Genomic DNA, 25,201 nt, shown 5'->3' with positions numbered 1-25,201 from the left:
ACCTGATTTTCCACTGTGGTGATCTGTCCCATCCAATTCACATGTTGAAACATATTTTAGTATTTGATGTCCACAGCTTATAGAATAAAACAGATAAATACATGTATATGATAGATGAAGTTTAAAATTTTTATTAACTTAACCATAATTAGAAAATCTGCTTGAGGGCTACAGAGGATGGTTTAGTGACTAAGGTGCTTGCCTGTGAAGCCTATAAGGACTCATGTTTGACTCTCCCAGGTTGGACGCAAGCCAAATACAAAAAGTGACGCAAGCAAGCAAGGTCACACATGTGCACAAGGGGTACACACATCTGGAGTTCAATTGCAGTGGCTGGGGGCCCTGGCATAACAATTCTCTCTCTCTCACACACACACACAAACACAAACACAAAAAAGGCAGTCAATAGGTATTGCCTCAAAAAAAAAAAAAAAAAAAAAAGAAAAGAGAAGCTGCTTGATATTTAAGCAAGGTCCCAACTGTAATATCTCCTAATATGATAATCTGTGTATAAACTTAAAAAGTTTTGTTCTAGGAAGGTTATGTGTGACCTTGAAGGAAATAACATATTTTTGAAAGTCCACATTGGAATCTGGGGTAAAAATCTATATTTCTGTCAAAGCAAAACTAAGAAAATGGTATCATCTGGGTACTACAAATAAGCACCTGAGTGGTATATGCTGAATAATTCTGTTTACTAATGTTATGATGAGATTACCATTATACTTTACCTTAAATGAGGATTATTTAATTATAAATTAATAGTACCATAATGAGACTTTATTTGGAATAAAGACAACTATGAAAATAGAGAGGATGTACTCTTAAATCTATATCCTAGCTATAAAATTAGAAAGCATAATAATTCATTGAGATAAAATTTACTTTGAAATAGGAATAAGAAAGTTTGGAAACTTACCTGTTACATAGATTGCTATCAGAATTTCTAAGGTACTGATAAAAATCTGATGTACTGGGTACATTGCTCAGAGATCTATGCAAAATAACACTTGGCTTAGTAATAAAATCAGCAGTGTCAGGAAATTCTATAGGTGATCGATTAGTTACAGAGCCAGCAGACAGTGGCACGTGGCTGGGAGAATTCACGAGACTCAGGCTAGGCAAAGCACCTTTGAAAATCAAGAGAGAGGGTATGTAAATAAGACATGTATGTATGTGTTCACTGAGTGTTTTTTTATAAAGGGAACTTTCTTCATTAAAAAACAAAGTATTCACAATCAAATAGAAATTTCTTTGTGGGGCTTCAAGGAATTTAAGCAGTAATTGTCATATCTGTCATCATTATGACCACTGAATGAATAGTGTCTGGTATAACAGCACATAACAGGTAAAACTGAGAGTGTTACTAAAATGTGCATATTGTATGGCTCAAATTTTCGTAAAAGACAAAAAAATGCATGACTTGAAGTGAAATCTGCCTTACTGGGGCATAACCAAAAAATGTACACAGCTTGATGAGTGTGAATCCTATACACTGTGAAATAACGATCTCATCTGAATTAACATACCTGTGTGTACACATGCGAGTGTGTATGCACACAGAATAGTGACAAGTGTTCCTATGTCATTTTAATTTTTCTGGTTATTTCATTAGTTAAAGAAGTCTAGGGCTGGAGAGATGGCTTACCTGTTAAGGCACTTGCAGAAACCTAAGGACCCACATTCAACTCTCCAGGTCCCATTAAGCCAGACACATAAGGTAACACAAGCAAGCAAGGTCACAAAGTGACGCACCTGTCTGGAGTTGATTACAGTGGCTAGAGGCCTCCTTAAGAGTTCATTGAACTTTCTGAATGTTGTTCTTCATTAGTTTCAGAAAATTATTCTGTTCTATTGTCTCTCCTTTCCTTGGCAGTTTCATTCTCACATATCTAAGACCTTTTGATAGTAAAACAAAGTCTCTGACACTTAGTTCTAGTTCAGTTCAGATGTCTCTTTTCCGGAGGTCAGGTTTGTTACTTTTGTTATCTGTTGCACTCAACCTAATATTGAGGCACTGAATAAGCTTTTATCTATTTAACTTAGTTTTTGGTGACACAAGGATAGAACCCAGAGTTTGTGTACACTAGGCAAAGACTTCACCACTGAGTTCCATCCAATTCCCCAAAGTTTTTAATTTAATCAAATGCTTTTTCTTCAGATTTAGATAGTGTATCATTTTTTTCTACATGTTCCAATTCTTGGTTCAAAGTGTCCATACAGTCTGTGTCCTTGGAAACATCATCATTATTTTGAAGACTGATAAATCTAACATCGATGTTGTATGCAGATCTCTTTGAACAGGTTTGAATTGTCAACAGCATTTTGTGCATTTTAGTGTACATGAAAGAATATTGTGATTGTAGATCATATTAACTCCGTGTAACATGAGAATACCCATATCCTTTGATATTTCCATGTTGTATTTTAGAAGATTTATTAGCTAAGAAGCATATGTGTGTGGCACGTCCATGTGTGTATGATGGTACAGGCACCTTCTACCTTTTTGATAGGAACTCTCACTGGCCTGGAAGTTGCCAACTAAGCCTGACTATCTAACCAGTGAGCCCCGGGAGTGTGACTCTGCAACTGTACGTGACTAAAGTAGTTCTACATTTTCTACCGTACCCTCAGTGCCTATCAAAGTCCCTGACACACACGCAGGTATTCCAAATGTGTTTACTGAAAGAATTAGCAAGTGGTAAAACCACAGCCAACCCAAACGGCCTCAGTATATCAATTTACAGCACATCATATGGTTGAAACTTAAACATAAACATGAAGCAAAAAAAGAAGCTGCATTTCTACATACTTTAAGATGCCCCTGTTTAAATAACAGAATAATTTCTAAGCCAAATAGGGTGATGTGCACTGATAGTCCCAGTTATTTGAGAGGCTAAGGTAGAAAGATCCCTGGAGCCCACAGGTTCAAGGTCAGTCTGGACAACCATATGATCTTGCTTCTTATAAATACACTAAGAAAAAAAGAATGACTTCTTACCAGCTCTCCTCAGACCTGCATGGTGGGTCAGTGATATAGTTGATGACCTCTGCTTTGGTATTGTCAGGAGATTTGAAGTAAATGGACCATTTAGGTAGCAACCTTGACTAAAACAACAACAAAGAAAAAATGAGAATTTTTAAATCATAAAAATTCTACTTTAGGACTGGAGGGATGGATTAGCAGTTAAGGCATTTGCCTACAAAGCCAAAAGACCCAGGTTCGATTCCCCAGGACCCATGTTAGCCAGATGCATAAGGGGCGCATGCATCTGGAGTTCATTTGTAGTGGCTGGAGGCCCTGACGAGCCCATTCTCTTTCTCTCCCTCTTTTTCTGTCACGTAAATATAAACAAAAATAAAATATTTTAAAATTCTGCTTTATTTTTTGTGGTCTTCAATTTAATTAGCAAATATCTGCTTATAAGTTCAAACTCAAATCCTCTACCTAATGCCTAAGGACTAAAGCAGGCAAAAGCAAACATTTTTTTTTTTCCTGTTCAAGGTCAAAATAATAAATTCTTTTGATTTTTCAGTGCATATTGTCTCTGATGCAATTTCCCAGTACTACTACAGTAGGAAAAAAAGGTATGAATAACAGTACATTGGTATGGTTGTGTTGCCTTAAAATTCTATTCACAAAAACAGGTTATGGACCAGATTAAATTCACTGGCTGTTGTGTGTTAATCTCTCCTCCTAAAACAAGTTATTACCTGGAAGAAGGCTCTTCGTTGCCGACCCACTCCCTAGGTTTTCAATTCAGTGGGTCTAGAAAGGGCCACAGAATTTGCCTTTCTAACAACTTTTTAGATAGTTGCAGGTATTGATAACCCAGTAATAACTGGTGTCCTAGGCTGGAGAGATAGCATGTCATTTAAGGCATTTGCCTGCAAAGCCATAAAACCCAGATTCAATTCCCCAGAACCCACATAAGCCACATGCACAAGGGAGTGCATGTTTCTGGAGTACATTTGCAGTGACCAGAGACCCTGACATGCCCATTTTCTCTTTCTCCTCTTTCTTTCACCCTCTCAAATTAAATAAATAAATAAATAAACCTGTGGTCCTACAATACAGCTTTTCTTCATTCTCTAATCTCCTTTCTCTGAAATATTTACTGTTAAATGTTTCAGGATTTTATAAAGGATGAAATATGGACTGACAATCCTAGTGGAGTAACATAAATGAAATATAATATCTGTTGCAAAGTAAATGAGGCAATAGATAAGAAAAAAATTGTCCCTGTGCCATGGGTATAAGAAACCATAAGTGTTGTCTTCCTTTCTCTAGATATTCATGGTCCTGCTTTCTGCTGCTAACTCACTCCAGAAGTGGGCATTGTGCCACAGACTTAAAGACAATACAGATGCCACAGCTTTGCAGACACCTGTTAAGCAGCCATTTGTCTTCAAAGATCCATGTTAACACAATTACAAACTCTTTACAGTGACTAAACAGACATCGGTACCAAATTAAAAGGTTTTGTTTAACTTTTGTAAGTGTAGTTAAGTTCTCAATAGACTCCTCCCCAGCTCCTTCTATCCTTCCTTCACTTTCAGGCTCCATTTCTCAAAGAAGGGATAGTCTTCTGGGACCCTAAGGCCTTTGCTCACCTCACTATCATTGTCCAAGCCTCCTCCCAAGACCAACCTCATGCTAGAAAATTCAAATGTTCAATATGCACATGTAGCTAAGGCCCACCATTTGGACAGGGAAGATACAAAAATACCTCTTTTGCTAAAAATGTCTATTGCGCAGCATGGACGTACAGACTTGGACTAGAAAAGCTGGGTAGATCCTCAGTGGGTAAGAGCACTTCCTGCTCAAGCATGAGGGCCTGAGTTCAATCTCCAGCACCCAGGTAAAAAAGCGAGTTTTGACGGTGCCTACCTATAACTTCAGTGACGAGAGAGGAAAGTGAAGACAAGAGGATCCCTGGGATGCCCTGGTCATCCAGCTCAACTGAAAAACAAGGGGCTCCACATTCAGTGGGACTCTTTCAGGGAAGTAAGACAGAGAGCACTAGAGGGAGGACAGCCAGCGTCTTCCTCTGACCTCTGCAGCACGCACGTGGTGTGTATCCATCTACACACACATGCATATGCCGTGCATGCACGTGAACACACACAGCACCACCAGCACTAAAACTAACAAAATCAAAGTGATGGAGGAACATATTTCTATCATTTCCCAACTATATTCTAAGTACACTTAGAGACTTATTCCCAAGTAGTTCTAGTTTCACTCACTAAAAAAATTACACATAGCCTTTAAGGCAGATTTCTCTTTTAAAGGACACTTACATCATAATACTAAGTGTTTTTTTCTGTAAATTCCTAAGTCTTTTATGAAGCATGTGATTATGTTTTAATGACAGTTAAGTGAATACATAGAATCTGCCTACATTTACATTGTATGAGCAACTCTCAGAGTTAAAGATTACATTTTCTCTGGAGCATGCTTCTATTTTAATAAAAGTTCTGAGGCAACAGGATGAAAATGACATAAATTTATATATACATAATGTTTCTTGGGGCTAGAGAAATGGCTTAGCAGTTAAGACACTTGCCTGCAAAGCCAAAGGACCATAGTTTGATTCCCCAGGACCCCCGTAAGCCAGATGCACAAGGTGGCACATGCATCTGGAGTTTGTTTGCAACAGCAGGAGGCCCTGCCGTGCCCATTCTCTCTCTCTCTTTCTCTCTCTCTCATAAATAAATAATAAAATAAAGCATTTTTAAAAAGTTTCTTTAACTACAAATACAATCCTGTTATGTATTTACACCCTTGCTTCTTAAACCCAATAAGATTCCCATAGCTACAAAATATATGTTTTAAGTTTACTTCCCCACATCCCAAGTCCCCTTTACCCATATTGTACTTGTGTGTTTTTTAAAAAAAGACTACCATGTTTTGATTAGGTCACTTGGGCCACTGTTCATTTTTCTGTGTTGTACCCTACTCTGCATACTTCAACCTACTCATGTTCTACATATCATTAAATTTTTCTTTTTTTAAAAAAAGAATTAATCTACTCTAATATATTCTAAAAATCCAATAAGCCACAAAGGAATGTGGATATTATAGTTATTTGAGCTGTGTTCCAACCCTGCCATCTACTGTTTAAAATGTGTAATTATAAAAGTTAATCTAAACATAAAGCCCAACACATGACCATAATAGAGAGACAGGCTTAACACGGACTTTTCATTAATTTCAATTTTAGTAATGTACATGACTGGGTAAAGATACCCAAGAGATCCATATGTTTTCTGGCTTTCAAAACACAAAGTATTGAATCTTTTGTTATAAGAGAAAATTATATTTCAGTTCATAAAAGCTTAATTTCTGCATTTTACAACTTCATTCAATTATAATTGCTTATGCCTTTAATTTTGGGGCCTACCACACTTCATTTTCCAGCAAATTCTCAGAATACAGAACATGCTAGTGGCCTCAGACTTTGGTAGGAGCAGGGTTTCAGAGTCTGGCTACCTTGAATCAGCAACTGTGATGAGTGCAGGGAACATGCGCTTCCTTTCACAAGTCACTAACTGCTGACCTACTTTTGTTATTAACCATTTGATTGGTGATTTCCTGAAATACAAAAGCTTTCCCAGTTCAGGGTGTAGCTCAGTAGGAGCACTTGCCTAGCACGTACAAAGGTCTGGGTCTGATCTTCAGCCAGACTGGAGGGACAGACCTTGTTCTTTATTGATTTTAATTTCCCTAAGCCATCTCACTGGCATGCTTTTCTGGCCGTATCCACTTTACCAAGGATCTTTTTTAAATTTTTTATGTTTATTTATTTATTTGCAAGCAGAGAGTGAGAGAGGGGAGGAGAGACAGCCAGAGAGAATGGCCATGCCAGGGTCTCTAGCAAATGAACTCCAGAAGCATTTGCTACCATGTGCGTCTTGGCTTACGTGGGACCTGAAGAATTGAACCTTTAGACTTCACAGGCAAAGGCCTTAACCACTAAGCAATCCTTCTAGCCTCTTACCTAAGTTTTGAAAAAAACCCAGGTTCAATGCTCCAGCTACCTACATAAAGCTGACATGCATTTGATTGCAGCAGTAAGAGACCATGACACATGCTCACACTCACATACATACATACATACGTACATAGATAAATGTTTAAAAAAGAATCATGGGATGGAGATATGGCTTAGTGATTAAGGTGCAGGCCTGCAAAGCCTAAGGACCCAGGTTCAATTCTCCAGGTCCCATGTAAGCCAGATGCACATGATAGTGCAAGCATCTGGAGTTCATCTGCAGTGGCTAGAGGTCCTGATGTGCCCATTCTCTCTCTCTTTCTCCCCTTCTCTCTTTCTCTCTCTCTCTCTCCCTCTCCCTCTTTCCGTCTCTAATAATAAATAAATAAATAAAATCTGTTTTTTAAAAAAGAATCAGTTTCTTGATTATATTTATTGTTGAGACAAACTAAGACCATCATAACAAAAGCAAGAGACAAAAACAAAACTGCCTGTTCCCATCATGGCACATCAGCAAACCCCATATAAGGACAATAGTAAACTCTATTTATAGAAAAATTAACATCCATTCCTAGGATTCCTCACCATAACTCATAACAATCATTCCTTCAATTTAAGTTTGCCCTTAAAACAAGCTGTCCAGCATCGCACAATGCTACTCTCTTAAGAAGCCTAAACTCGTCCCTTTAGAGTGTACCTGTGACTTTGGATTAACTTCCAATTCCTTTCTTTGTCTCTTCTCCAAATTCTATCTTTGCTGGCGACAAGAACCTGCATCTGGCTAGAGGCCTCAGTGTGGTCTAGCTTTATGACAATCCAAGACTTTTCCACCTACAACTATTACTACCATGCTGTCCTATACCAAAAGTATAATTATTTTCTGATTTTAAAACTACTTCAAATTTTATTGTAAAAACAAAGTGGATGCTTTACATTTCTTTAAAGGCTCTGAAAAACTTACCTTGAAATGCCAAATTCCTGGTGAGGCCTTTTGCCATTACTGCGCTCCCATCTTGAGGACTGCTCCGTAGGCAGCAACCCTGAAGCCCCTGAGCTCCTCCTCGGCTGGGAAGTCGGGATGCTGTTCCTGCTGTGCAGGCCCTGTTAAGTAGTTGAACGATTGTTATAACGATCATCCTTTAACAGGACACAGATAGTGGCATACAATAATAATTTTAATAATACTACAAACTATTTTAACAAGTACAGGTAAGAAATCTTTATTCTGTCAATGTGTTCTAAGTTCCACATTCATTTTCTGAACTCTTGTAATTTAAACTATATTTTTTAATTTGTACATTTTATTTCTAATTTCAAGAGCAAGAAAGAATTAGGAGATTTAGAAAGTATACATGAACTTGAAAATGCCCTAAGTTATAAAAGTTGTATAGAAATGATTGACTCCAAAAATCAATTCAACAGGACAAGCTTAGGATCAAGGATAACCAATATTTTAACAGTTAAATCAATCTCCCCAGTCCAACCAACACTATATTTTAACTTTTTTATATTTCAGTACAAGTTGTCTGATACACAGGAGTGGTTTATTGAGAAACTGCAGGGTTTTGAATTACATTTTAAAATAATTATTGAGGACAGGGCATCTTAAACATTACTTTTCCCTAATTTTTAAAATATTCTCAATATACCAAAGTAGTTCAATTAAAGTGAATAATCCATTTAAGAATTATCATCTTCGGGCTGGAGCAGTGGCTCAGTGGTTAAGAGCACTTCCTGTGTCCGCATGAGGATGTGAGGAGACTGAACATGGCCACTCTTATCTCTAACCCCAGTCCCTGTGTGCAAGAGAAACCTGAGCATCACTGGACCTCATGGGAAAAAAAAAACTGTCAGGCTCAAGCATCAGTAAGAGACTTTGGTTCAAATAAAAGGTGGAGGAAGAGGGACAGGGCAAACACCCAGTGCTCGGCTCCAGCCACTGCAGGCTGGCAGAAAGGACATCGCACTGGGCATACGCTGTACGCTAACACACACATGCATGTGCCCAAAATAACAAAGTACCTTTTAAAATTACTATCCAGGGCTGGAGAGATGGCTTAGTGGTTAAGCACTTGCCTGTGAAGCCTAAGGACCCCGGTTCGAGGCTCAATTCCCCAGGACCCACGTTAGCCAGATGCACAAGGGGGCACACATGTCTGGAGTTCATTTGCAGTGGCTGGAGGCCCTGGCACACCCATTCTCTCTCTCTCTCTCTCTCTCTCTCTCTCTCTCTCTCTCTCTCTATCTCTATCTCTCTCTCTCTCTCTCTCTATCTGCCTCTTTCTCTCTCTGTCGCTATCAAATAAATACATAAAAATAAACAAAAAAATTACTATCCAAAGCAACACATGCCAGTGGGAAAAGCATAAGAACAACATGTTAGGTGGAAACTTACTTAAGAGCTCATTAGAATCATTTTGATTACGGATTAGCATCCCTTCTGCATGTTTATGATGGGTCTTTCTTACAAAGCAGTGTGTTAAAAAGTAGTCACATGATAAGTCCCATTGTTGAGTGGCATCTAGATGATGCAGGCATTATTGGGTAAGCCTTTTCATAATAAAGGATCTCCTAAGTACCTGTGAACCAGATGACCAGTGGTTCTCAAGTACTTGCTTGATTTTTCAGCATTTCTAAACGCTAATGTTGAGACTTGAGAAAATGAAATTTTTTGATCAATGGACTCTCCAAAAACTGCACTTGCCTTTTCCTGGGTTCTGGATAAACTATTATAATTTTTAAAAGTAACTCATTTGGGGCTGGAGAAATGGTTTAGTGGTCTAGATGTTTGCCTGGGAAGCCTAAGGACCCAGACTCGATTCTGCAGTTCCCACATAAGCCAGATGTACATGATGGCACATACATCTGAAGCGCATTTGCAGTGGCTAGAGGCTCTGACATGGCCATTCTCATTCTCTCTCTCTCTCTCTCTCTCCCTTACTCTGTCTCCAATAAATAAATAATTTAACAAAATTAACTGATTTGAGTTTCATATTGTCTTGCTGGTGTACAAACCTTGAACTTAAAGTTGCTTCCTGCTTCTTCTCTTGACAGCAGGTACCAATGACGATCATCAGTTGTTATCATTTAAGTTATAACTACCAAACATGGAATGTGGTTTAAAATAAAAGATTCTGGGAGTAGAACACCTGCCTAGTATATGTGAGGCCCTGAGTTCAACCCAAGCACCAAGAGAAACTACAAAATAAATAAAACGTGAGTGCACATCTAGAATTATTTGAGTTTATAACTGCCTCTAAAATCCCAAGCAACATAATATAATATTAAGTTAGCTGATCTTTGAAGAGGAAATTGTATGCTATGTAACATTTAGAAATAAAGTTTAATTTTGAACATATCACCAAATGAGGCATACAGACTGGAGCATTACTATAGTTTAACCTTGTGAAGTTTCCGATCTCCTCTCTCGGCTGGATCCTCTATTTCAGAGCAGGGGTAAAACCCAGGAAATGGTGTAAGAGGATTGATCTTTGGTCTGCAGGAACCTGAGAAAGCACCCATCAAGCTGCTGATACTCCGAAGGGAAGAAACAACTTGTGGGGGAAGGCTGGGGTCAACCAGAAGATCTGACACCATATTGCGAGCCTCATTTAGCACTGAAAGGTCGACTCCATTTCCACCTCCAGAATTCTGGGGGTGCAGGGGGGAGGGGGAATGAAAAAGGGAAAGAATATACTTGTTACACAAAGAAGTTAACACTTTACTGAAAACTTAACTCTGATTTAAATTGAGGTCTATTGCACAATACTTAAACAATTTAATCTATAATTACAGATTTTCATATACTTTGACCTTACACAAATGATGTAACAAGTGGTATAATTCTAATCTGAACTCTAGGTGTATGTTATATGGATATGTACACATACATATACATCAATGTACATCAATATACACATATATACATAACAGCATATATATATATATATAGTAGCTTTATGATTTTTTACTTTTTTCATACCTCAGTTATTACACTGTTTTCTTTATTTTTATTCACTTATCTCTACTTAATGGTATTTAATTACTGACTATAATTAGTATATAATATATACTTATTTTAAAGTTTACAATCTGGATATGTCATTAATTTATTGATGACTTCCTTTCCTTAAGGCAAAATTTCTTACAAACAAACACAGTCCTTATTTCGGGACAGTATAGCATAGTGGCAGAACTGTGTTACACGGATTCCTAAGTCTGAAGTGTAGACTTCAGCCTTAACTGCACCTTTACATTATTTAACATCTGAACGTTTTTGTTTCTTTACTGCAAAATGAGGAATAACATCTACCTCTTGGGTGGATGTACAAGTAAATATGATAATACATATATACCATAAAAGTACACTTAAAAGAGTCATATTGATGGCTCCAGTTAACTGAGCTTACTTAAGGAAAATTTTATGACACAGAAATCCTGTGAATCTGACTTTATTTTAAAGATCAAAAGTCTCATCACAGGGCTGGAGAGATGGCTTAGCAGTTAAGCGCTTGCCTGTGAAGCTAAGAACCCCGGTTCGAGGCTCGGTTCCCCAGGTCCCACGTTAGCCAGATGCACAAGGGGGCGCACGCGTCTGGAGTTCGTTTGCAGTGGCTGGAAGCCCTGGCGCGCCCATTCTCTCTCTCTCCCTCTATCTGTCTTTCTCTCTGTGTCTGTCGCTTTCAAATAAATAAAATTAAAAAAAAAAGTCTCATTACAGACATCAGGTGTTAGTGATATCATTTATATTTACCTGGTAATGAGGTTTGTACCACTGCTTTAAATCCCAATCCCAAAGAATCATCTGTTAAAAAAAAAAAAACACAGAAAAATCCACTTGGTTATAAAACACAAATAGATAAGCATATGCAAAGACAAATTACAGCCTCTTTGATTAAAGATATCCAAAATAGCTTGCAAATCTGAAAGAAAAATTACAATAAAAATAATCTTTTGACAGGCTAGTTAACTTAGACAATTTGTAACTGCACGATCCAAAGGAAACAGAATTTTCAGAATAAAATCATTAAAATAACTTTTATCAACCTTCAAATGCTTATTGCCACAACAAGGAAAATATAAATCCTAAATCACAAGTTACTAAAAACTCAAGAAAAGTCAAATATCATCAGACATTTCCCCCTCCCTACCCTCTTCAGAGGTTCATCATTCATCATCTTAAAAACTAGTGCCCAAGCATAGAGCTATTTCCTTGCCAAAAGACACTTCCATGGAAAGTACTACAGAGAGCTTTTGGTCTTTGGGGTTAGATTATGTTTAAAGAAATGGATTTAAGCCAAGCATGGTGGCACACGCCTTCAATCCCAGCACTTGGGAGGCAGAGGTAGGAGAATCGCCATGAGTTCAAGGCCACCCTGAGACTACATAGTGAATCCAGATCAGCCTGGTCTAGTGCAAGACACTACCAAAAAAAGAAAGAAAGAAAGAAAGGAGGGAGGGAGGGAGGGAGGGAGGGAGGGAGGGAGGGAGGGAGGGAGGGAGGGAGGGAGGGAGGGGAGGAGGGAGGGAGGGAAGGAGGGAGGGAGGGAGGGAAGGAAGGAGGGAGGGAAGGAGGGGAAGAAGAAGGGGAAGGGGAAAGGGAGGGATGGGAGAGGACAGGACAGGATGGGACAGGACAAAAAGAAAGAAAGAAAAAGGTGGGCTTGAGAGATGGCTTAGTGGTTAAGGCACTTGCCTGCAAAGCCAAAGGACTTAGGTTCAATCTCCCAGGACCCATGTAAGCCAGATGTACAAGGTGGCTGTAGGCCCTGGCTCTCCTCTCTCTCTGCATGTCTTTATCTCTTTCTTTCTCTCTTTCTCAATAAATAAATAAACGTATTTCTTTCCATATACAGACAATTGCTAAATTGTATGCCTGTTCATTGCCTTCATATGCTGTCAGTGGCAACTTCTCAATGCCTCGGGGTTTTTCTTTTTTCTTTTTCTTTACTTTGTTTTGCCTCTTCCTAGCAGGCTTCCCGGCTGCTTCCCCATCCAGTGCAGTAGTCATGAAACTCAAAGCAATAAGTTGCACCTAATGAGTGTCTCTCTTCCTTTCATTTAAATAATTCATTATAACTGCTATTTTCTAGAAGTCTTTGAACCCTAATATTAAATATAAACCTACTGAATTCATAATAAATCATAAAAATTACTACATACTTCACTAGCTATTCTGTTTCTTGCCTTTGGTTTTAGTCCATTTGGTTGCAAAAAGAAATATTTCAAAGTGTTACCTATTTGGTCCCTGGTCCAATATTTCAGCAGGAGTTGGCAAATGTATGCTTGTAAAGGAACAGAGTGTTTTGGGGTCTGAGAGCCAAATAAGGTCTCTATGGCTAAGACTTCTCCTTTTTTTTTTTTTTTTGAATTAAGAACATAAACATAATATAATTTGACCATGTTCCATCTGGTCATCCTGTCTTGTCCCCTCTCCAGCCCCTATCCCACTGAGGACCCTCCTCTTTCAACGCAGTCCTCCCTGTTTGTCTCATTCCTTTGTCCTCCTCTTCCTCCATGCCCAACGTTGGCAGGTTCCAGCAGTGCAGGTCTGGTGGCCTGGGTAGATTTCTATCATTCCCTCCCATGGCTCAATGATTATGGAAGATGGGGTGGAAAAAATGGCTGTCTTTGTTTTTTGTTGTTATAGAGACTATGCCACTCTTGTCAGTCAAGCAATGTTATTTATCAGCACTTCCCTGTCAATATCTTTGCAGAAGATAATTTCTTTCTTGCTTGCTAGTGAAAGCTGTTTCTTCTCAAAATCCACATATACTGCACTCACTTAGGAGAACTCATGGCCCAGCATCCACAGATGGGTTTGGTGTAGCTGCACACGAAGGATGTATTTTACTAGATATTCTTCATATTTACACAGAATTTTATATGGCTCTGAATGTTGTCCTGACATAATTATTTTAGGTTGTGAGTTTAACCAGCATACAATTTAGATCCTAAAGCTTCTAATTTTGACAGCATAGGATGTGAGCAGCTTCCTGAAACACTCCTGTGGACAGTAACAACCTAACACCTTAAGAGTCTTATACACGTGGCATTACTATGCTAATGCTCTCCATGCTGCTCACGTACAACTTGCTTTTGAAACCTAACCATAGTACTTCACTACTGCCCTTACTTTACCATGTCTAACTCTTGTAGATGAAGGCTGTCTGAGTCTGTATCTGTCATCAAACTTCTCTCTCACCATTATGACATTTGCAAATCTGTATTCTCAATTTCTCTAACAAAAGTCTTGAATAGGGAAAGGTGAAGCAGCCATATGTTATGTCACAAAAATTACCTAAAGGACTGACATGAATTTACTAATCTACATTCTGGATCTACAAACTTAACAAAGAGCACTATCATTTGACTCACATTGCTTTATTTCTTCCCTAAAGACATCATCATACAGAGATGAATATCTATCTCCTCTTTTCAGAGCCATTAGTCCACACAGAAGGGGGTTTTGTTTGGTTTGGTTTGGTTTTTGTTTTACTAACTCAGACATACTTGTATAAGGATAACTTAACTCTAAGTACTCTTTTCTCTCCAACTTCACTGACCTATATGGTTAAATAAGCACATCCTTTTTAAATTATGTGTATGCCCAGTATTCTTCAAGGGGGTGATATTGCTCCCTAGGTGATAAAATCTGATTCTTAGAGACTTCCAAAAACCTCAAAAATTTAAATATTTCACAGCCCTCCAAAAGCCATGCAAAATAAATATATACATATATTATCACAAAGATATGTGTTGTGCATCTGGGGAACTAAGGTATATAACTGGGGGGAGAAATAGCTAAAGAAAAGATGTTTAGGGCTGGAGAGGTGTTTGCCTGCAAAGCCAAAGGACCCCAGTTGGATTCTCTGGGACCCACTTAAGCCAGATGCACAAGGGGGCGCATGCATCTGGAGTTCATTTGCAGTGGCTGGAGGTCCTGGTATCCCCATTCTCTGTCTCTGTCTCTCTCTCTCTCTCTTTCTTGCTCTCAAATAAATAAATATGTTTTAAAAATAAAAGGATGTTTAGAGAGCTAAGTGGGTCAGGGATATAATGAAAACAAGGTTGAGAAGCACTGACATAAAATAGTGTTACAGCTTGCATCTAAGAGTGTCCCACCTTAGCTGACATTCTGAGAATGTTTCTTAATGCATTTAGACAATCGCAAGGCCACATACTAAGAAGCCACTGCTAATGGGAGAAGCACACTCCCCCTGCACTGTGCTCTTAGAGGCACATAAAACAATGATGTGCAGTATTCAGTCCTTCTAGGTCCTCCCGACACAGAATTTTCTATTCTAGAACATCTCTCTTAATAAATTCACTCCTCTTCACCCTTTATCCCATTATCACTGTTTTTCTCTCATTTATACTTGCTAGATTGGCTTTGAACTGACATTTATGGACTGAGGAGATGGCTGTGTGCTTAAAAGCACTTTTAGGCAGCAGCTCTCCCTTATTTGCAGACACTTTCTACCAGACCAAAATTGCATTACCAGAAAGCAGCAGGTCTTAAGGTGAAATCCCTGCAAGTTACTAATTCAAATCAGATACAGTGGAAGCCATAAAGAGTTAGAAGACTGCCTTCTGTATGATGGGAACAACTGTTAGTGATTCTGAGAAAACAAAATTTTCTACTTAATTAGTAGAGAGTAAATGCCTAGGAATCTATAGTGAGGTATCTTTAGAGCACAAGGTGTTTCATAAAATGACAAATCCAAAATCCATATAGTGAATGTGAGACATCCTAGGATACATTAGACCCTGTCTCAAAAAGATGGGGGAGGGCAGGGGCGAAGATGTAGCCCGGTTTGTAGAGTGTTTGCCAACAATGCCAGGTTGATTCCCAGCTCCACATAAACTGGGCCCAGCATTGACACCCGGAATCCCAGCGCTCAGGGGTGGACACAGGAGGGTTAGAACTTAAAAGGAATTCTCAGCTTCATAGAAAGTTGAAAGCCCCTCCAGGATACATGAGAAATTTTGTCCCAGAAACAATGACAGTAACCAAAACTTGACCTGTCCATTCTTGTCTTACTCTCTCTGCTGCCCGTCTGCCACAAATGAACTACTCTCCACCACTGTGACTTTTTTCCAAAGCTCGGGGAGCCAGGTAACCGTGGGCTGAACCCTTGGAAACTGAGCCAAAATCAATCTTTTCACCTCTACGTGCTTATGTCGGGGGCTGTGATCACAGCAACACAAAAGTAACTAGTACAACATGTTCTACATGTGGAAAATCCTAAGGACAGTCACGCGCGCGCGCGCGCACACACACACACACACACACACACACACACACACACACACACACAGACCTGTCACTGTCAATGTTCAGACAGCTTGGCATGGTGGCGCACGCCTTTAATCCCAGCCCTCGGGAGGCAGAGGTAGGAGGACTGCCATGGGTTCCAGGCCACCCTGAGACTCCACAGTGAATCCCAGGTCAGCCTGGGCTAGAGTGAGACCCTACCTGGAAAAATTTATAATTTGACACATAATTATACTTATTTATAGTCCATAGTTCCATACATGTACACCACAGATTAGAGTAACTAGCATTTCTTTGGTCTTAAACATTTAGTTTTTGTGTGTGTGTGTTCAGAAGTTTTGACTGCTCCTGTCTTAATTTTTTAAGTGGTTTGAAATCTAACCACTTTCTATGTTGTAGAACAGTAGAACTTAGTTCATCTATGTAATTCCATTTTTCACCTCTTGTCTTCAGTTAACCCTTCCTAGCCTATAATGACCACTATTCTCCATTTTCATAAAATCAACTCTTGTATACCTGAGATATGTAGTATTTGACTTTATATTTGCCTTATTTCATTTAAGGTTATATCTTCTAGCTTCACCCATAGTATTGCAACAAACAGAGTTCCATCCGTTTTCATGGCAGAATATTTTTTTCATTTTGTTTTTTAAGGTAGGGACTCACTCTAGCCCAGGCTGACCTGGGATTCACTGTGGAGTCTCAGGGTGGCCTGGAACCCATGGCAGTCCTCCTACCTCTGCCTCCCGAGGGCTGGGATTAAAGGCGTGCGCCACCAGACCCAGCCCAAATTATAAATTTTTTGAATAGTAAAAATTTAGAAAATTTTATAGAAATTTAACAACAGTATGGTATTTTTTTAATATCTTATTTATTGATGTATTGATTTATTTGCAAGCAGAAAGAATGGGTACACCAGGGCCTCTAGCCACTACAAATGAACTCCAGGTGGATGTGCCACTTAGTGTATCTGGCTTTAAGTGGGTCCTAGGGAATTGAACCTGGGTTGTCAAGCTTTACAGGTAAATGCTTTAGCCACTGAGAAATCTCTCCATCCCCAGAGAGGCATTTTTATTGTTCTTTACAAAAGCTATCTACAATAAATTAAGGGAAAAAATTTTAAAACTTTGCTGTAATTTGAGGCAACAACAAAGACCCACACAGCTGCCCAATTTGTGGTGGGAAACAGTTGGATACAATCTATGAGCAATAAAATGGGAAAAGCTATATATTCATACAATGGAACACAGCAGTGGCCATGAAGGAAAGGCAGGTACATACTGTATGGTTGAATCTCAGAAACATCTCAAACACAGGAAAAGGAAGTCACAAAAGAATACAAAAAAAAAATCTACAAAGGAGATTTCCCCCATGTAGAAAAAAAATATGTTAATACTGATATATACTATTTAGGGATATGAATATATGAGATACTATAAAGAGACTTGAGTAGTGATTACCTCTAGAGAAGGGAGGCCAATTACATCCAGCAGTGGAAACAGAGAACATTAATTCTAATGGTAATATTCAAAGTTGAAGGAGAGCCAAGTGTGGTAGCACATGTCTGTAAGACCAGAACTTAGGAAGCTGAGGCAGAGGACCAGGAGTTGACAGCAGCCTGCACTACAGTCTAGTGATTTAGGGCCAGCCTAGACCACATAGCAAGTATCAGCCTCAAAAAAAAAAAAAAAAAGAGTAAAGGGGTAAGTGACACTTCTTTGGTCACTATAGTTTTTATGCATATTTATTCAGCTTTAGCTATAAAGAACTTAGGGAGGTCAAGAAAAAGAGACAATTGTTAGATAACACGCATGAGAAATTGTGACATAGAGACAAATGAAACGTATCAGTAATTACACAGGAATTTTGTTTGTTTGTTTGTTGTGTGTGTATGTGGAAGCACATGGACGTGAAGGCTGGGCCAGCATCGAGCGCTGTTTCTTCAGAATCCATCTACTTTTTTGAGAGGCTATCTCTCACTGGTCTGAAGCTCACCACTTAAGCTAGTCTGGCTGACCAGTAATTCCAGAGATCCTCCTGTCTTTGCCTCCTCGGGGCTGGGATTGAAAGTATGTGAAAACCAAGCTTGACTTCTTTATGTGGATTTGGAGGATTAAATTCGGGTCCTCATGTTTTTAAGACAAGCAATTTACCAGCTGAGCTATCTCCCCAACCCTGTAAGAATGCTTTTGAACACAGTAGATTGTACAGCATGACTGTGCTTAATGCAAGGAGAACAAATTAGACTGCATAGGGACAAAATCTAGAAGAACGAAACCTTTGTTTGTTTGTGTGTTTCTTTTTTGCAGTCCTAGGTCAAACCCAGGGCCGCAGCGTCACACAGGTAAGGCAGGCCCTCTCCTCAGCAAATCACATTCCCAAACTGCATAAGCAAAACCTTGATGGAATACTGCTAACTTTTTCTGTAATGACAGGTTAGATGAAAATTTAAACTGTGAAACAATTAAGAGTACTGGTCATTATGTATCAAAATAGAATTTTAATCACTCAGTTCCCCAGTATCTGGAATATTTAGAAGTATAAAAGATAACTTGGGGCTTGAGAGATGGCTTAACGATTAAAGTGCCTGCTTGCAAAGCCAAAGGACCCAGGTTCGATTCCCCTGGGCCCACGTAACCCAGATGCACAAGGTGGCACATACATCTGGAATTTGTTTGCAGCAGGTGGAAGCCCTGGTGCACCATTCTCTCTTAGTCTTGCTCTTTCTCAAATAAATAAATAAAATATTTAACAAAGATAATTTAGCTTATATATTCCATAATTGAGAATTCAAAAACTAATTCTAAGTTCTTCCAAAAATCTATTATTATCATTATCTTAAGAAACATTAGCTTTAGTTGCCCAAAGGCCTGCTTATTCTATGAATACAAAGTAACTTAACTGACTCATTTTATGTCATTTGACTATTATTGGATTCTACTTAATTTGTATTCTTTCCATTATTCTGCATTACATTCCCAATTAAAACACTAGAATGTCTCAAAATAGATTTACTAAGCCTAATACACCAATAAGAGATCACTATAACTTAGACTAAGTGTTCACTCTAGATGGAGAACAGGACTCTATTACAAACAGCACACAAACATAGTAGTGTGATAACATAAGTCAAACGGAGTAAAGGACACTGGAAACATGGGTTGTTTTAGGCTGACTATTCACCCTACATTCTTCTGCAGGTAGTCACTCTAAGGCTTCATCAATAATGACAGGACGAGACAGAAACTTGGAAGAAAAACATAAAAACTTCTGGGGTAAACCAACAAGGTATTTTTTCTAGAACAAGCAAGTAATGCTTTCTTGCAAGAAACCAAGGATTTTTGTTCTTCAAAGACAAGAGACACAAACTACCAAAGCACCATCCAGATTTTGTGCTCCTTGTAGGAAAAACATATTAAGATGATAAATTTCTGCTGAGATTTACACACACACACACACACACACACACACACACACACACACACAGTCACACCCCTTCAACATTACATTGAAAGAAAGTACAGATCAAATGAAGTGCTGGGTAAGTGCAAAGTGCAAGTCATCCCTGTGTGAAGTGCAGGCCACATGAGGAGGGTTAGCCGACAAGCTTCTGTGTGCTTATTGCTGGAGACCAACGCTGTCAAAGAGGACCCTGTCCTCTTTAATCGTTTCTTTGTAAGCTGAGGGACAGATTGGAAATACACAGAGTCAGTGCCGAGTGAGGACCAGCTATCTGTACGACACCGGAGCGGCGAGAGTGCGGCGCTAACAGATCCACAGGCTGATCTCTTTTCCTCCTTTCTTTCTGGAGTGGGGTCTCATGTAGCCCAGCCTGGCCTCAAAGTCACTATGTGCCCAGGGATAACCCTGAAGTTTTTATCTTCCTGCCTCTGCCTCCCAAATGCTGGAGTTAGTGGAATAGGCCACCATGCTAAGCTACACAATGCATTTATTCACAGAAAACGGGTGGTTTAAAACATATGTTGAGGATGCTTCAATGTAAACAAATAGGATACATGTAAATACACTTAATTTTTTACCACAAAGCATTCATCACTCTAGCATGCTTTGAAAAAATACAGCCAATACTAAAACAATTTCAAAAAACGAAGATGAAGTATAAATAACAAATACAAATGTGTTCTCAATGAAACACAAACAACCTCTATTTTTCAAAACTTAAATAAGATAAAGCACATCAACACAGACTTGAGAGAGCCTGAAGTAGTCTTCAGTGAAAAATCTCTATAATTCTAGAGTCTATAAATGTACAGAACCAACACTTAATAAACACCTACTTTATTTTATTTCCTCATAAGTTACCATTTTAGTTGAATTTTTCTAATTTAAATAAAACAAAATGTGATTGGAATCAGAATCAATCTAAAACATTTGACCAACTTATAACTGAGTCGAATACAATATCTTTAATATTACAAATAGCATACAATGATATAAAGCATTATTTTAATTTCTAAAACCAGTAATGCATTTGGAATTGTTGTGCATATATTCTTTTATTTCAAGTGTTTGGAAACCTCTACTACTATTGATCCATGCCTCTTTGGCATAAATTCTTGATCTTTTTGTGGCTATGTGATTGTTTTTATTCAACTTGCTAATTAAAGTAATCACGAGGCTGGAGAGATGGCTCAGCAGTTAAAACATTTGCCTGAAAAGCCAAAGGATCCCAGTTTGATTCTCCAGGACCCATGCAAGCCAGATGCACAAGTGTCTGGAATTTGTTTGCAGTGGCTGGAGGCCCTGGCACGCCCATTCTTTCTCTCTCTCTCTTTTCTCTCTCACTCTCTCTCAAGTAAATAAAATATTTTTTAAAAAGGATATCCCATGTGTAAAATATCAATGATGTACCACCATCCAAGGCTCAGGTTCCATTGCAGAAGAGGTGGCAAAAACAATATAAGAGCTAAAGGAAGGGGAAAACTTGCAATGATGACTTCCAGATACAAAATGGCCTTGATATTCATGACCTCACACTACCTACACAAGACCTTTATAACAGGAGGGAAACATGATGAAATCAAAATAGCTGAGAGACTAATTGGAAAGAAGAGATTCAATGAAGGGTGGATTTGGGAAGGGGATAATGGGGGAGGTGGGAGAGAATTATGGTTTATTGTCTATACTTATGGAAGTTGTAAAGTTTTAAAAAAATCATTGATGAATTGTTTTCAAATACTTCTTAAAATTGGTGAGTAACTAACATACACACTGACTGCATAGTGTATGACAAGTATATATTTAATTTTTTTTTTTTTTTTGGTTTTTCAAGGTAGGGTCTCACTCTAGCCCAGGCTGACCTGGAATTCACTCTGTAGTCTCAGGGTGCCCTTGAACTCATGGCTATCCTCCTACCTCTGCCTCCCGAGTGCTGGGATTAAAAGTGTGTGCTACCACATCTAGCTTTTTTTTTTGGTTTAAGTTTTTAAAATATTGATCTATGCGTTCATTTATCCTGTATAATGATACTAACAGCAACAATTTTAAAATCTTGCTTCCAAGTCAATAATCAATCAACTGAATGGACACTGTTTCCAAGTCAGAAAAAGCTCAGGCATCTAAACTTCAATCTCATATAAATAATGTAAACACAGGAATAAATAAATCTGAATTTTAAATCACATAAAAGGAAGTCTCAAAGGCAAGATATGTTTTTAAAACATGATTCTATAAGATAACGACATCATATATTGACAATAAGAAATTCTAACTTGTTGATTTTGAAGCATCCAATATTATACTTAATCTATTTCCTTCTCACTCCAATATAATACATTCTCTGAAAGTGCTGAGTTTTCCCATACTGTGGTTATATGTTGAAAACTGACTTTAGAAGCAATACTGCTTTTGCTAAGTAACATGCAAAGTGTATAGTATTAAAAACTTTAGTTGATTTGACAGTTGTACTCAAGACTACATTTATTTAAATTCATCTTTTCTTTGTGGTTAGAAGTTGAATCCTGATAAAAGTTTCTGTTTGAATCTGTTTGTAAGCCCAACATGCTTTACGAAGCTCTACAAAGCCACCAAAACCACAGTGAATCATCTGCAGTACGACCCGGAGATGTTATCAAGCTCAATTACGTCAATGAGGTTTTACTTCATTTTTCCCTCTGTAGCCAAAAAGAAAAACATATATGCATCCTCAAATCAAACTTTCAGAACCATCCTATTTATGTCAAATGTGAACACGTACTGATTGTGCTTCATCCTGCACTCACAGTTACAACGCCTTTGCCTCTTTCCCAACAGCCTGTGCTTGAGCCTCCAGCTTAAATCTATGTGAGCGAAACTGCAAGAACCGCAGCGCTTCCACCTTCCTCTTTCTAGGCCTCCAGCTTAGGCCCGGTGCAGACGCCCAGTCAACTCTGTGTTTATGGCATATGAAAACATAAGGGATGGGCAAATAATATAATTGCTGAATCTGTGATTTCTAATAGTTTCCAAAGTGCACAGAAGTAACCTTGACCCTTGTGAGACAGAACTCCATTCAGAAAAACCAAGCTGAAAAAAAAATGCAACTTAACACACCAATTGCACTATGCTCACTAAGCAAAATATAGGATGACGACAGAGGTAATTCTGACAGTATGTTACATACTAGCCCCATGTTAGGCACGTAATAGCATCCCTTAACCTCTACGAGAATTGTGCATAATCCTGTAATTCTCTGTCTTCCTTCTCTACTCTACAGACTCCTCCAAGTCACATAACTAGTAAGTGGCAAAGACATAATTTAGATATGTTTAATTTCAATGCTTTAAGAGGACTGAGCACTATGAAATGCCACCCTGCACTTATCATTTATTAAACACTACCATGTGCAGGCAATGTGGCAGGTGCTTGTGAGAACATTTTGTGTCACGGCAACTTGGCATGTTACCCCATTTTATATGTGCAAAGATGGGGCTTGACAAATGTACTCACTTCTCTACACTTGCCTCCAAGACCCATTCTTCATTCTCCTTCGGGTCCTTGTAACCCATGTCGCCAGCAACATGCGGCAAGTTTCTACTTAGGCTTTGACAACAGAAGTCAACAGCAAGAAGCTGGGATTTGGGGAGAGACGCTCCTTCCCTGCTGCCTCCCTGGCTGTATGCACCATCATCTCTGGCAACAGCTACAGCCCTCCATGCTATCATTTTTAACCAGATGGTCCTTCCTTTATAGCTTCAGCAGTCACTGAACTCTGGAGCATAATTTCCATCCCTGTTCCTTTAGCCTCAGGAGACAACAGCTTTCCACAGTTATAAGTCTCTAATTATCTAACCTTCTCTTGCACAATTTCTATACTGTATTCATTCTCTGAAAGTATATTCGTCATTAAAATGTTTTTATTTAAACCAGTCTTAAGGGAATTGTTTCTTGCTGGGACCATAAATAATACAGAAGTATTATAACTAAGTCTCTCCACCTGTCAACTAAAAAAAATAACAGAATATGAATTCAGGCTTCTATCTTCCTAATTTCATTCTCTTCCACTATGTTAAAAGGGTGGTGGTTTTTATGCTTTTAAGAGCTTTTCTCTGGCACTTGATGTCTTACCATTGTTATGTTTTGAATCTCCAGACTTAGATCTCTTCCCTTTTCTCTCTTATTGAGTCTTGCAACTCCAACTACTTTCAGTGAACTAACACACAAATTTATAGACCCTCTTCCCTAGCTAAACAATCACATGTCAAATGACCTATTTAACATTGCTAGTTAGCTAACAGATATCTCAAACTTGGTCTGACCAAAACTGAACTGTTCCTCCAAACAAGCTTTACACACGTATTTCCTCCATAGCAGACGAGAAAGATGGCTCAGTGTTTAATGGTGCAGTTCAGTACCCATGTAAAGCCAGACACAAAATGTAGCCCAGGAATCTGGAATTTGATTGCAGTACCAAGAGGCCCTGGTACATCCATACTTTCTTCCCTCTCCCTCCCTCCTTCCATCTCTCTCATATAAATAAATGTATGTGTGTTCATATATATATATATATGTATGTATGTATGTATGTATATGTACATATATGTATACATTTATTTATTTATTCTTTTTAAAATTTGTCCCACATATCACTTAAGGCCAGACATATTGTTTCAGCTATGCCAAAGACAAAACCTCTCTTCTTTCTCACAGTTGATATTTGTAAATCCTATTATCTCTACTTTCAAAATCTACACAACACCTGCTCCTATTCTAGCCTAAATCACCCTGATTTCTAGCCTGGATTACTACCAGTCCTTCATCCCCCTTTCCCAGGAACAATCTGCTACAGAACAGTACTTATTATCGAGCTAGGAATGTCTCACTGAAAACACACAGCCTAACATGTGGGAGGCCCTGTGCTTGACCCACACACACACTGAAAAAACGTTAGCCTCTAATTTAAGTCACATCAAGTCACTTCTCTGCCATTCACTCTCCAGTGATTTCCCACCTCGACCTGAGTAAAAATTTAAGGTCTTAATGATGGCCTACAAGGTCATAGCCACTCCTCTCCAGCTACTTTCATTTGACAAGTTCAATGTTTAATAAATATCCATTCTCTTTCCTTGTAAATAATAATAAATTCTAATGGAAAAACAACATTATACTATGTACAGTGTGATTTTTCTAAAGATGCACTGATACATTCTGAATTTCTAGTAGAGTGCTTTTTTCCTATCAAGAAGTACAAAGCCAGAACTAATGTATTTAAAGTCATGATGGATGAACATGATTGTGTAACAAATATGAACAAAATGTGAAGTTACTGGGATCATGAAATCACATGTGTGGTGGTTTGATTCAGGTATCCCCCATAAATGTCTGTGTTCTAAATGTTACGTCCCAATTTGGGACCTTGAAGCCTCCTGGAGGCAGTGCATTGTTGAGGCAGGGTTTATGGGTGTTATAAACAGCTTCCCTATGCCAT

At 38.6% G+C, this 25,201-nt stretch overlaps 1 protein-coding gene across 1 annotated transcript in view; it reads right to left on the bottom strand.

The window, feature by feature from the left end:
- The window catches only part of Pde3b (phosphodiesterase 3B), a 118,591-nt gene that overhangs the window by 32,169 nt on the left and 61,221 nt on the right, over nucleotides 1-25,201 (bottom strand). Inside the window, exons 2-7 of the mRNA XM_045146142.1 lie at nucleotides 11,752-11,802; nucleotides 10,401-10,649; nucleotides 7,960-8,099; nucleotides 3,002-3,108; nucleotides 920-1,130; nucleotides 3-76 (exon numbers count right to left, since the gene is read on the bottom strand). Of these exons, the coding sequence (XP_045002077.1) occupies nucleotides 3-76; nucleotides 920-1,130; nucleotides 3,002-3,108; nucleotides 7,960-8,099; nucleotides 10,401-10,649; nucleotides 11,752-11,802 (832 nt within the window). The remainder of the gene's footprint in view (nucleotides 1-2; nucleotides 77-919; nucleotides 1,131-3,001; nucleotides 3,109-7,959; nucleotides 8,100-10,400; nucleotides 10,650-11,751; nucleotides 11,803-25,201) is intronic.

The sequence above is a fragment of the Jaculus jaculus genome, chromosome 3 (genome assembly GCF_020740685.1).
Source record: "Jaculus jaculus isolate mJacJac1 chromosome 3, mJacJac1.mat.Y.cur, whole genome shotgun sequence".
Classification (NCBI taxonomy): domain Eukaryota; kingdom Metazoa; phylum Chordata; class Mammalia; order Rodentia; family Dipodidae; genus Jaculus; species Jaculus jaculus.
Note: the sequence above shows the minus strand (reverse complement) of the source record. Positions and strands in the feature narration are given on the sequence as shown.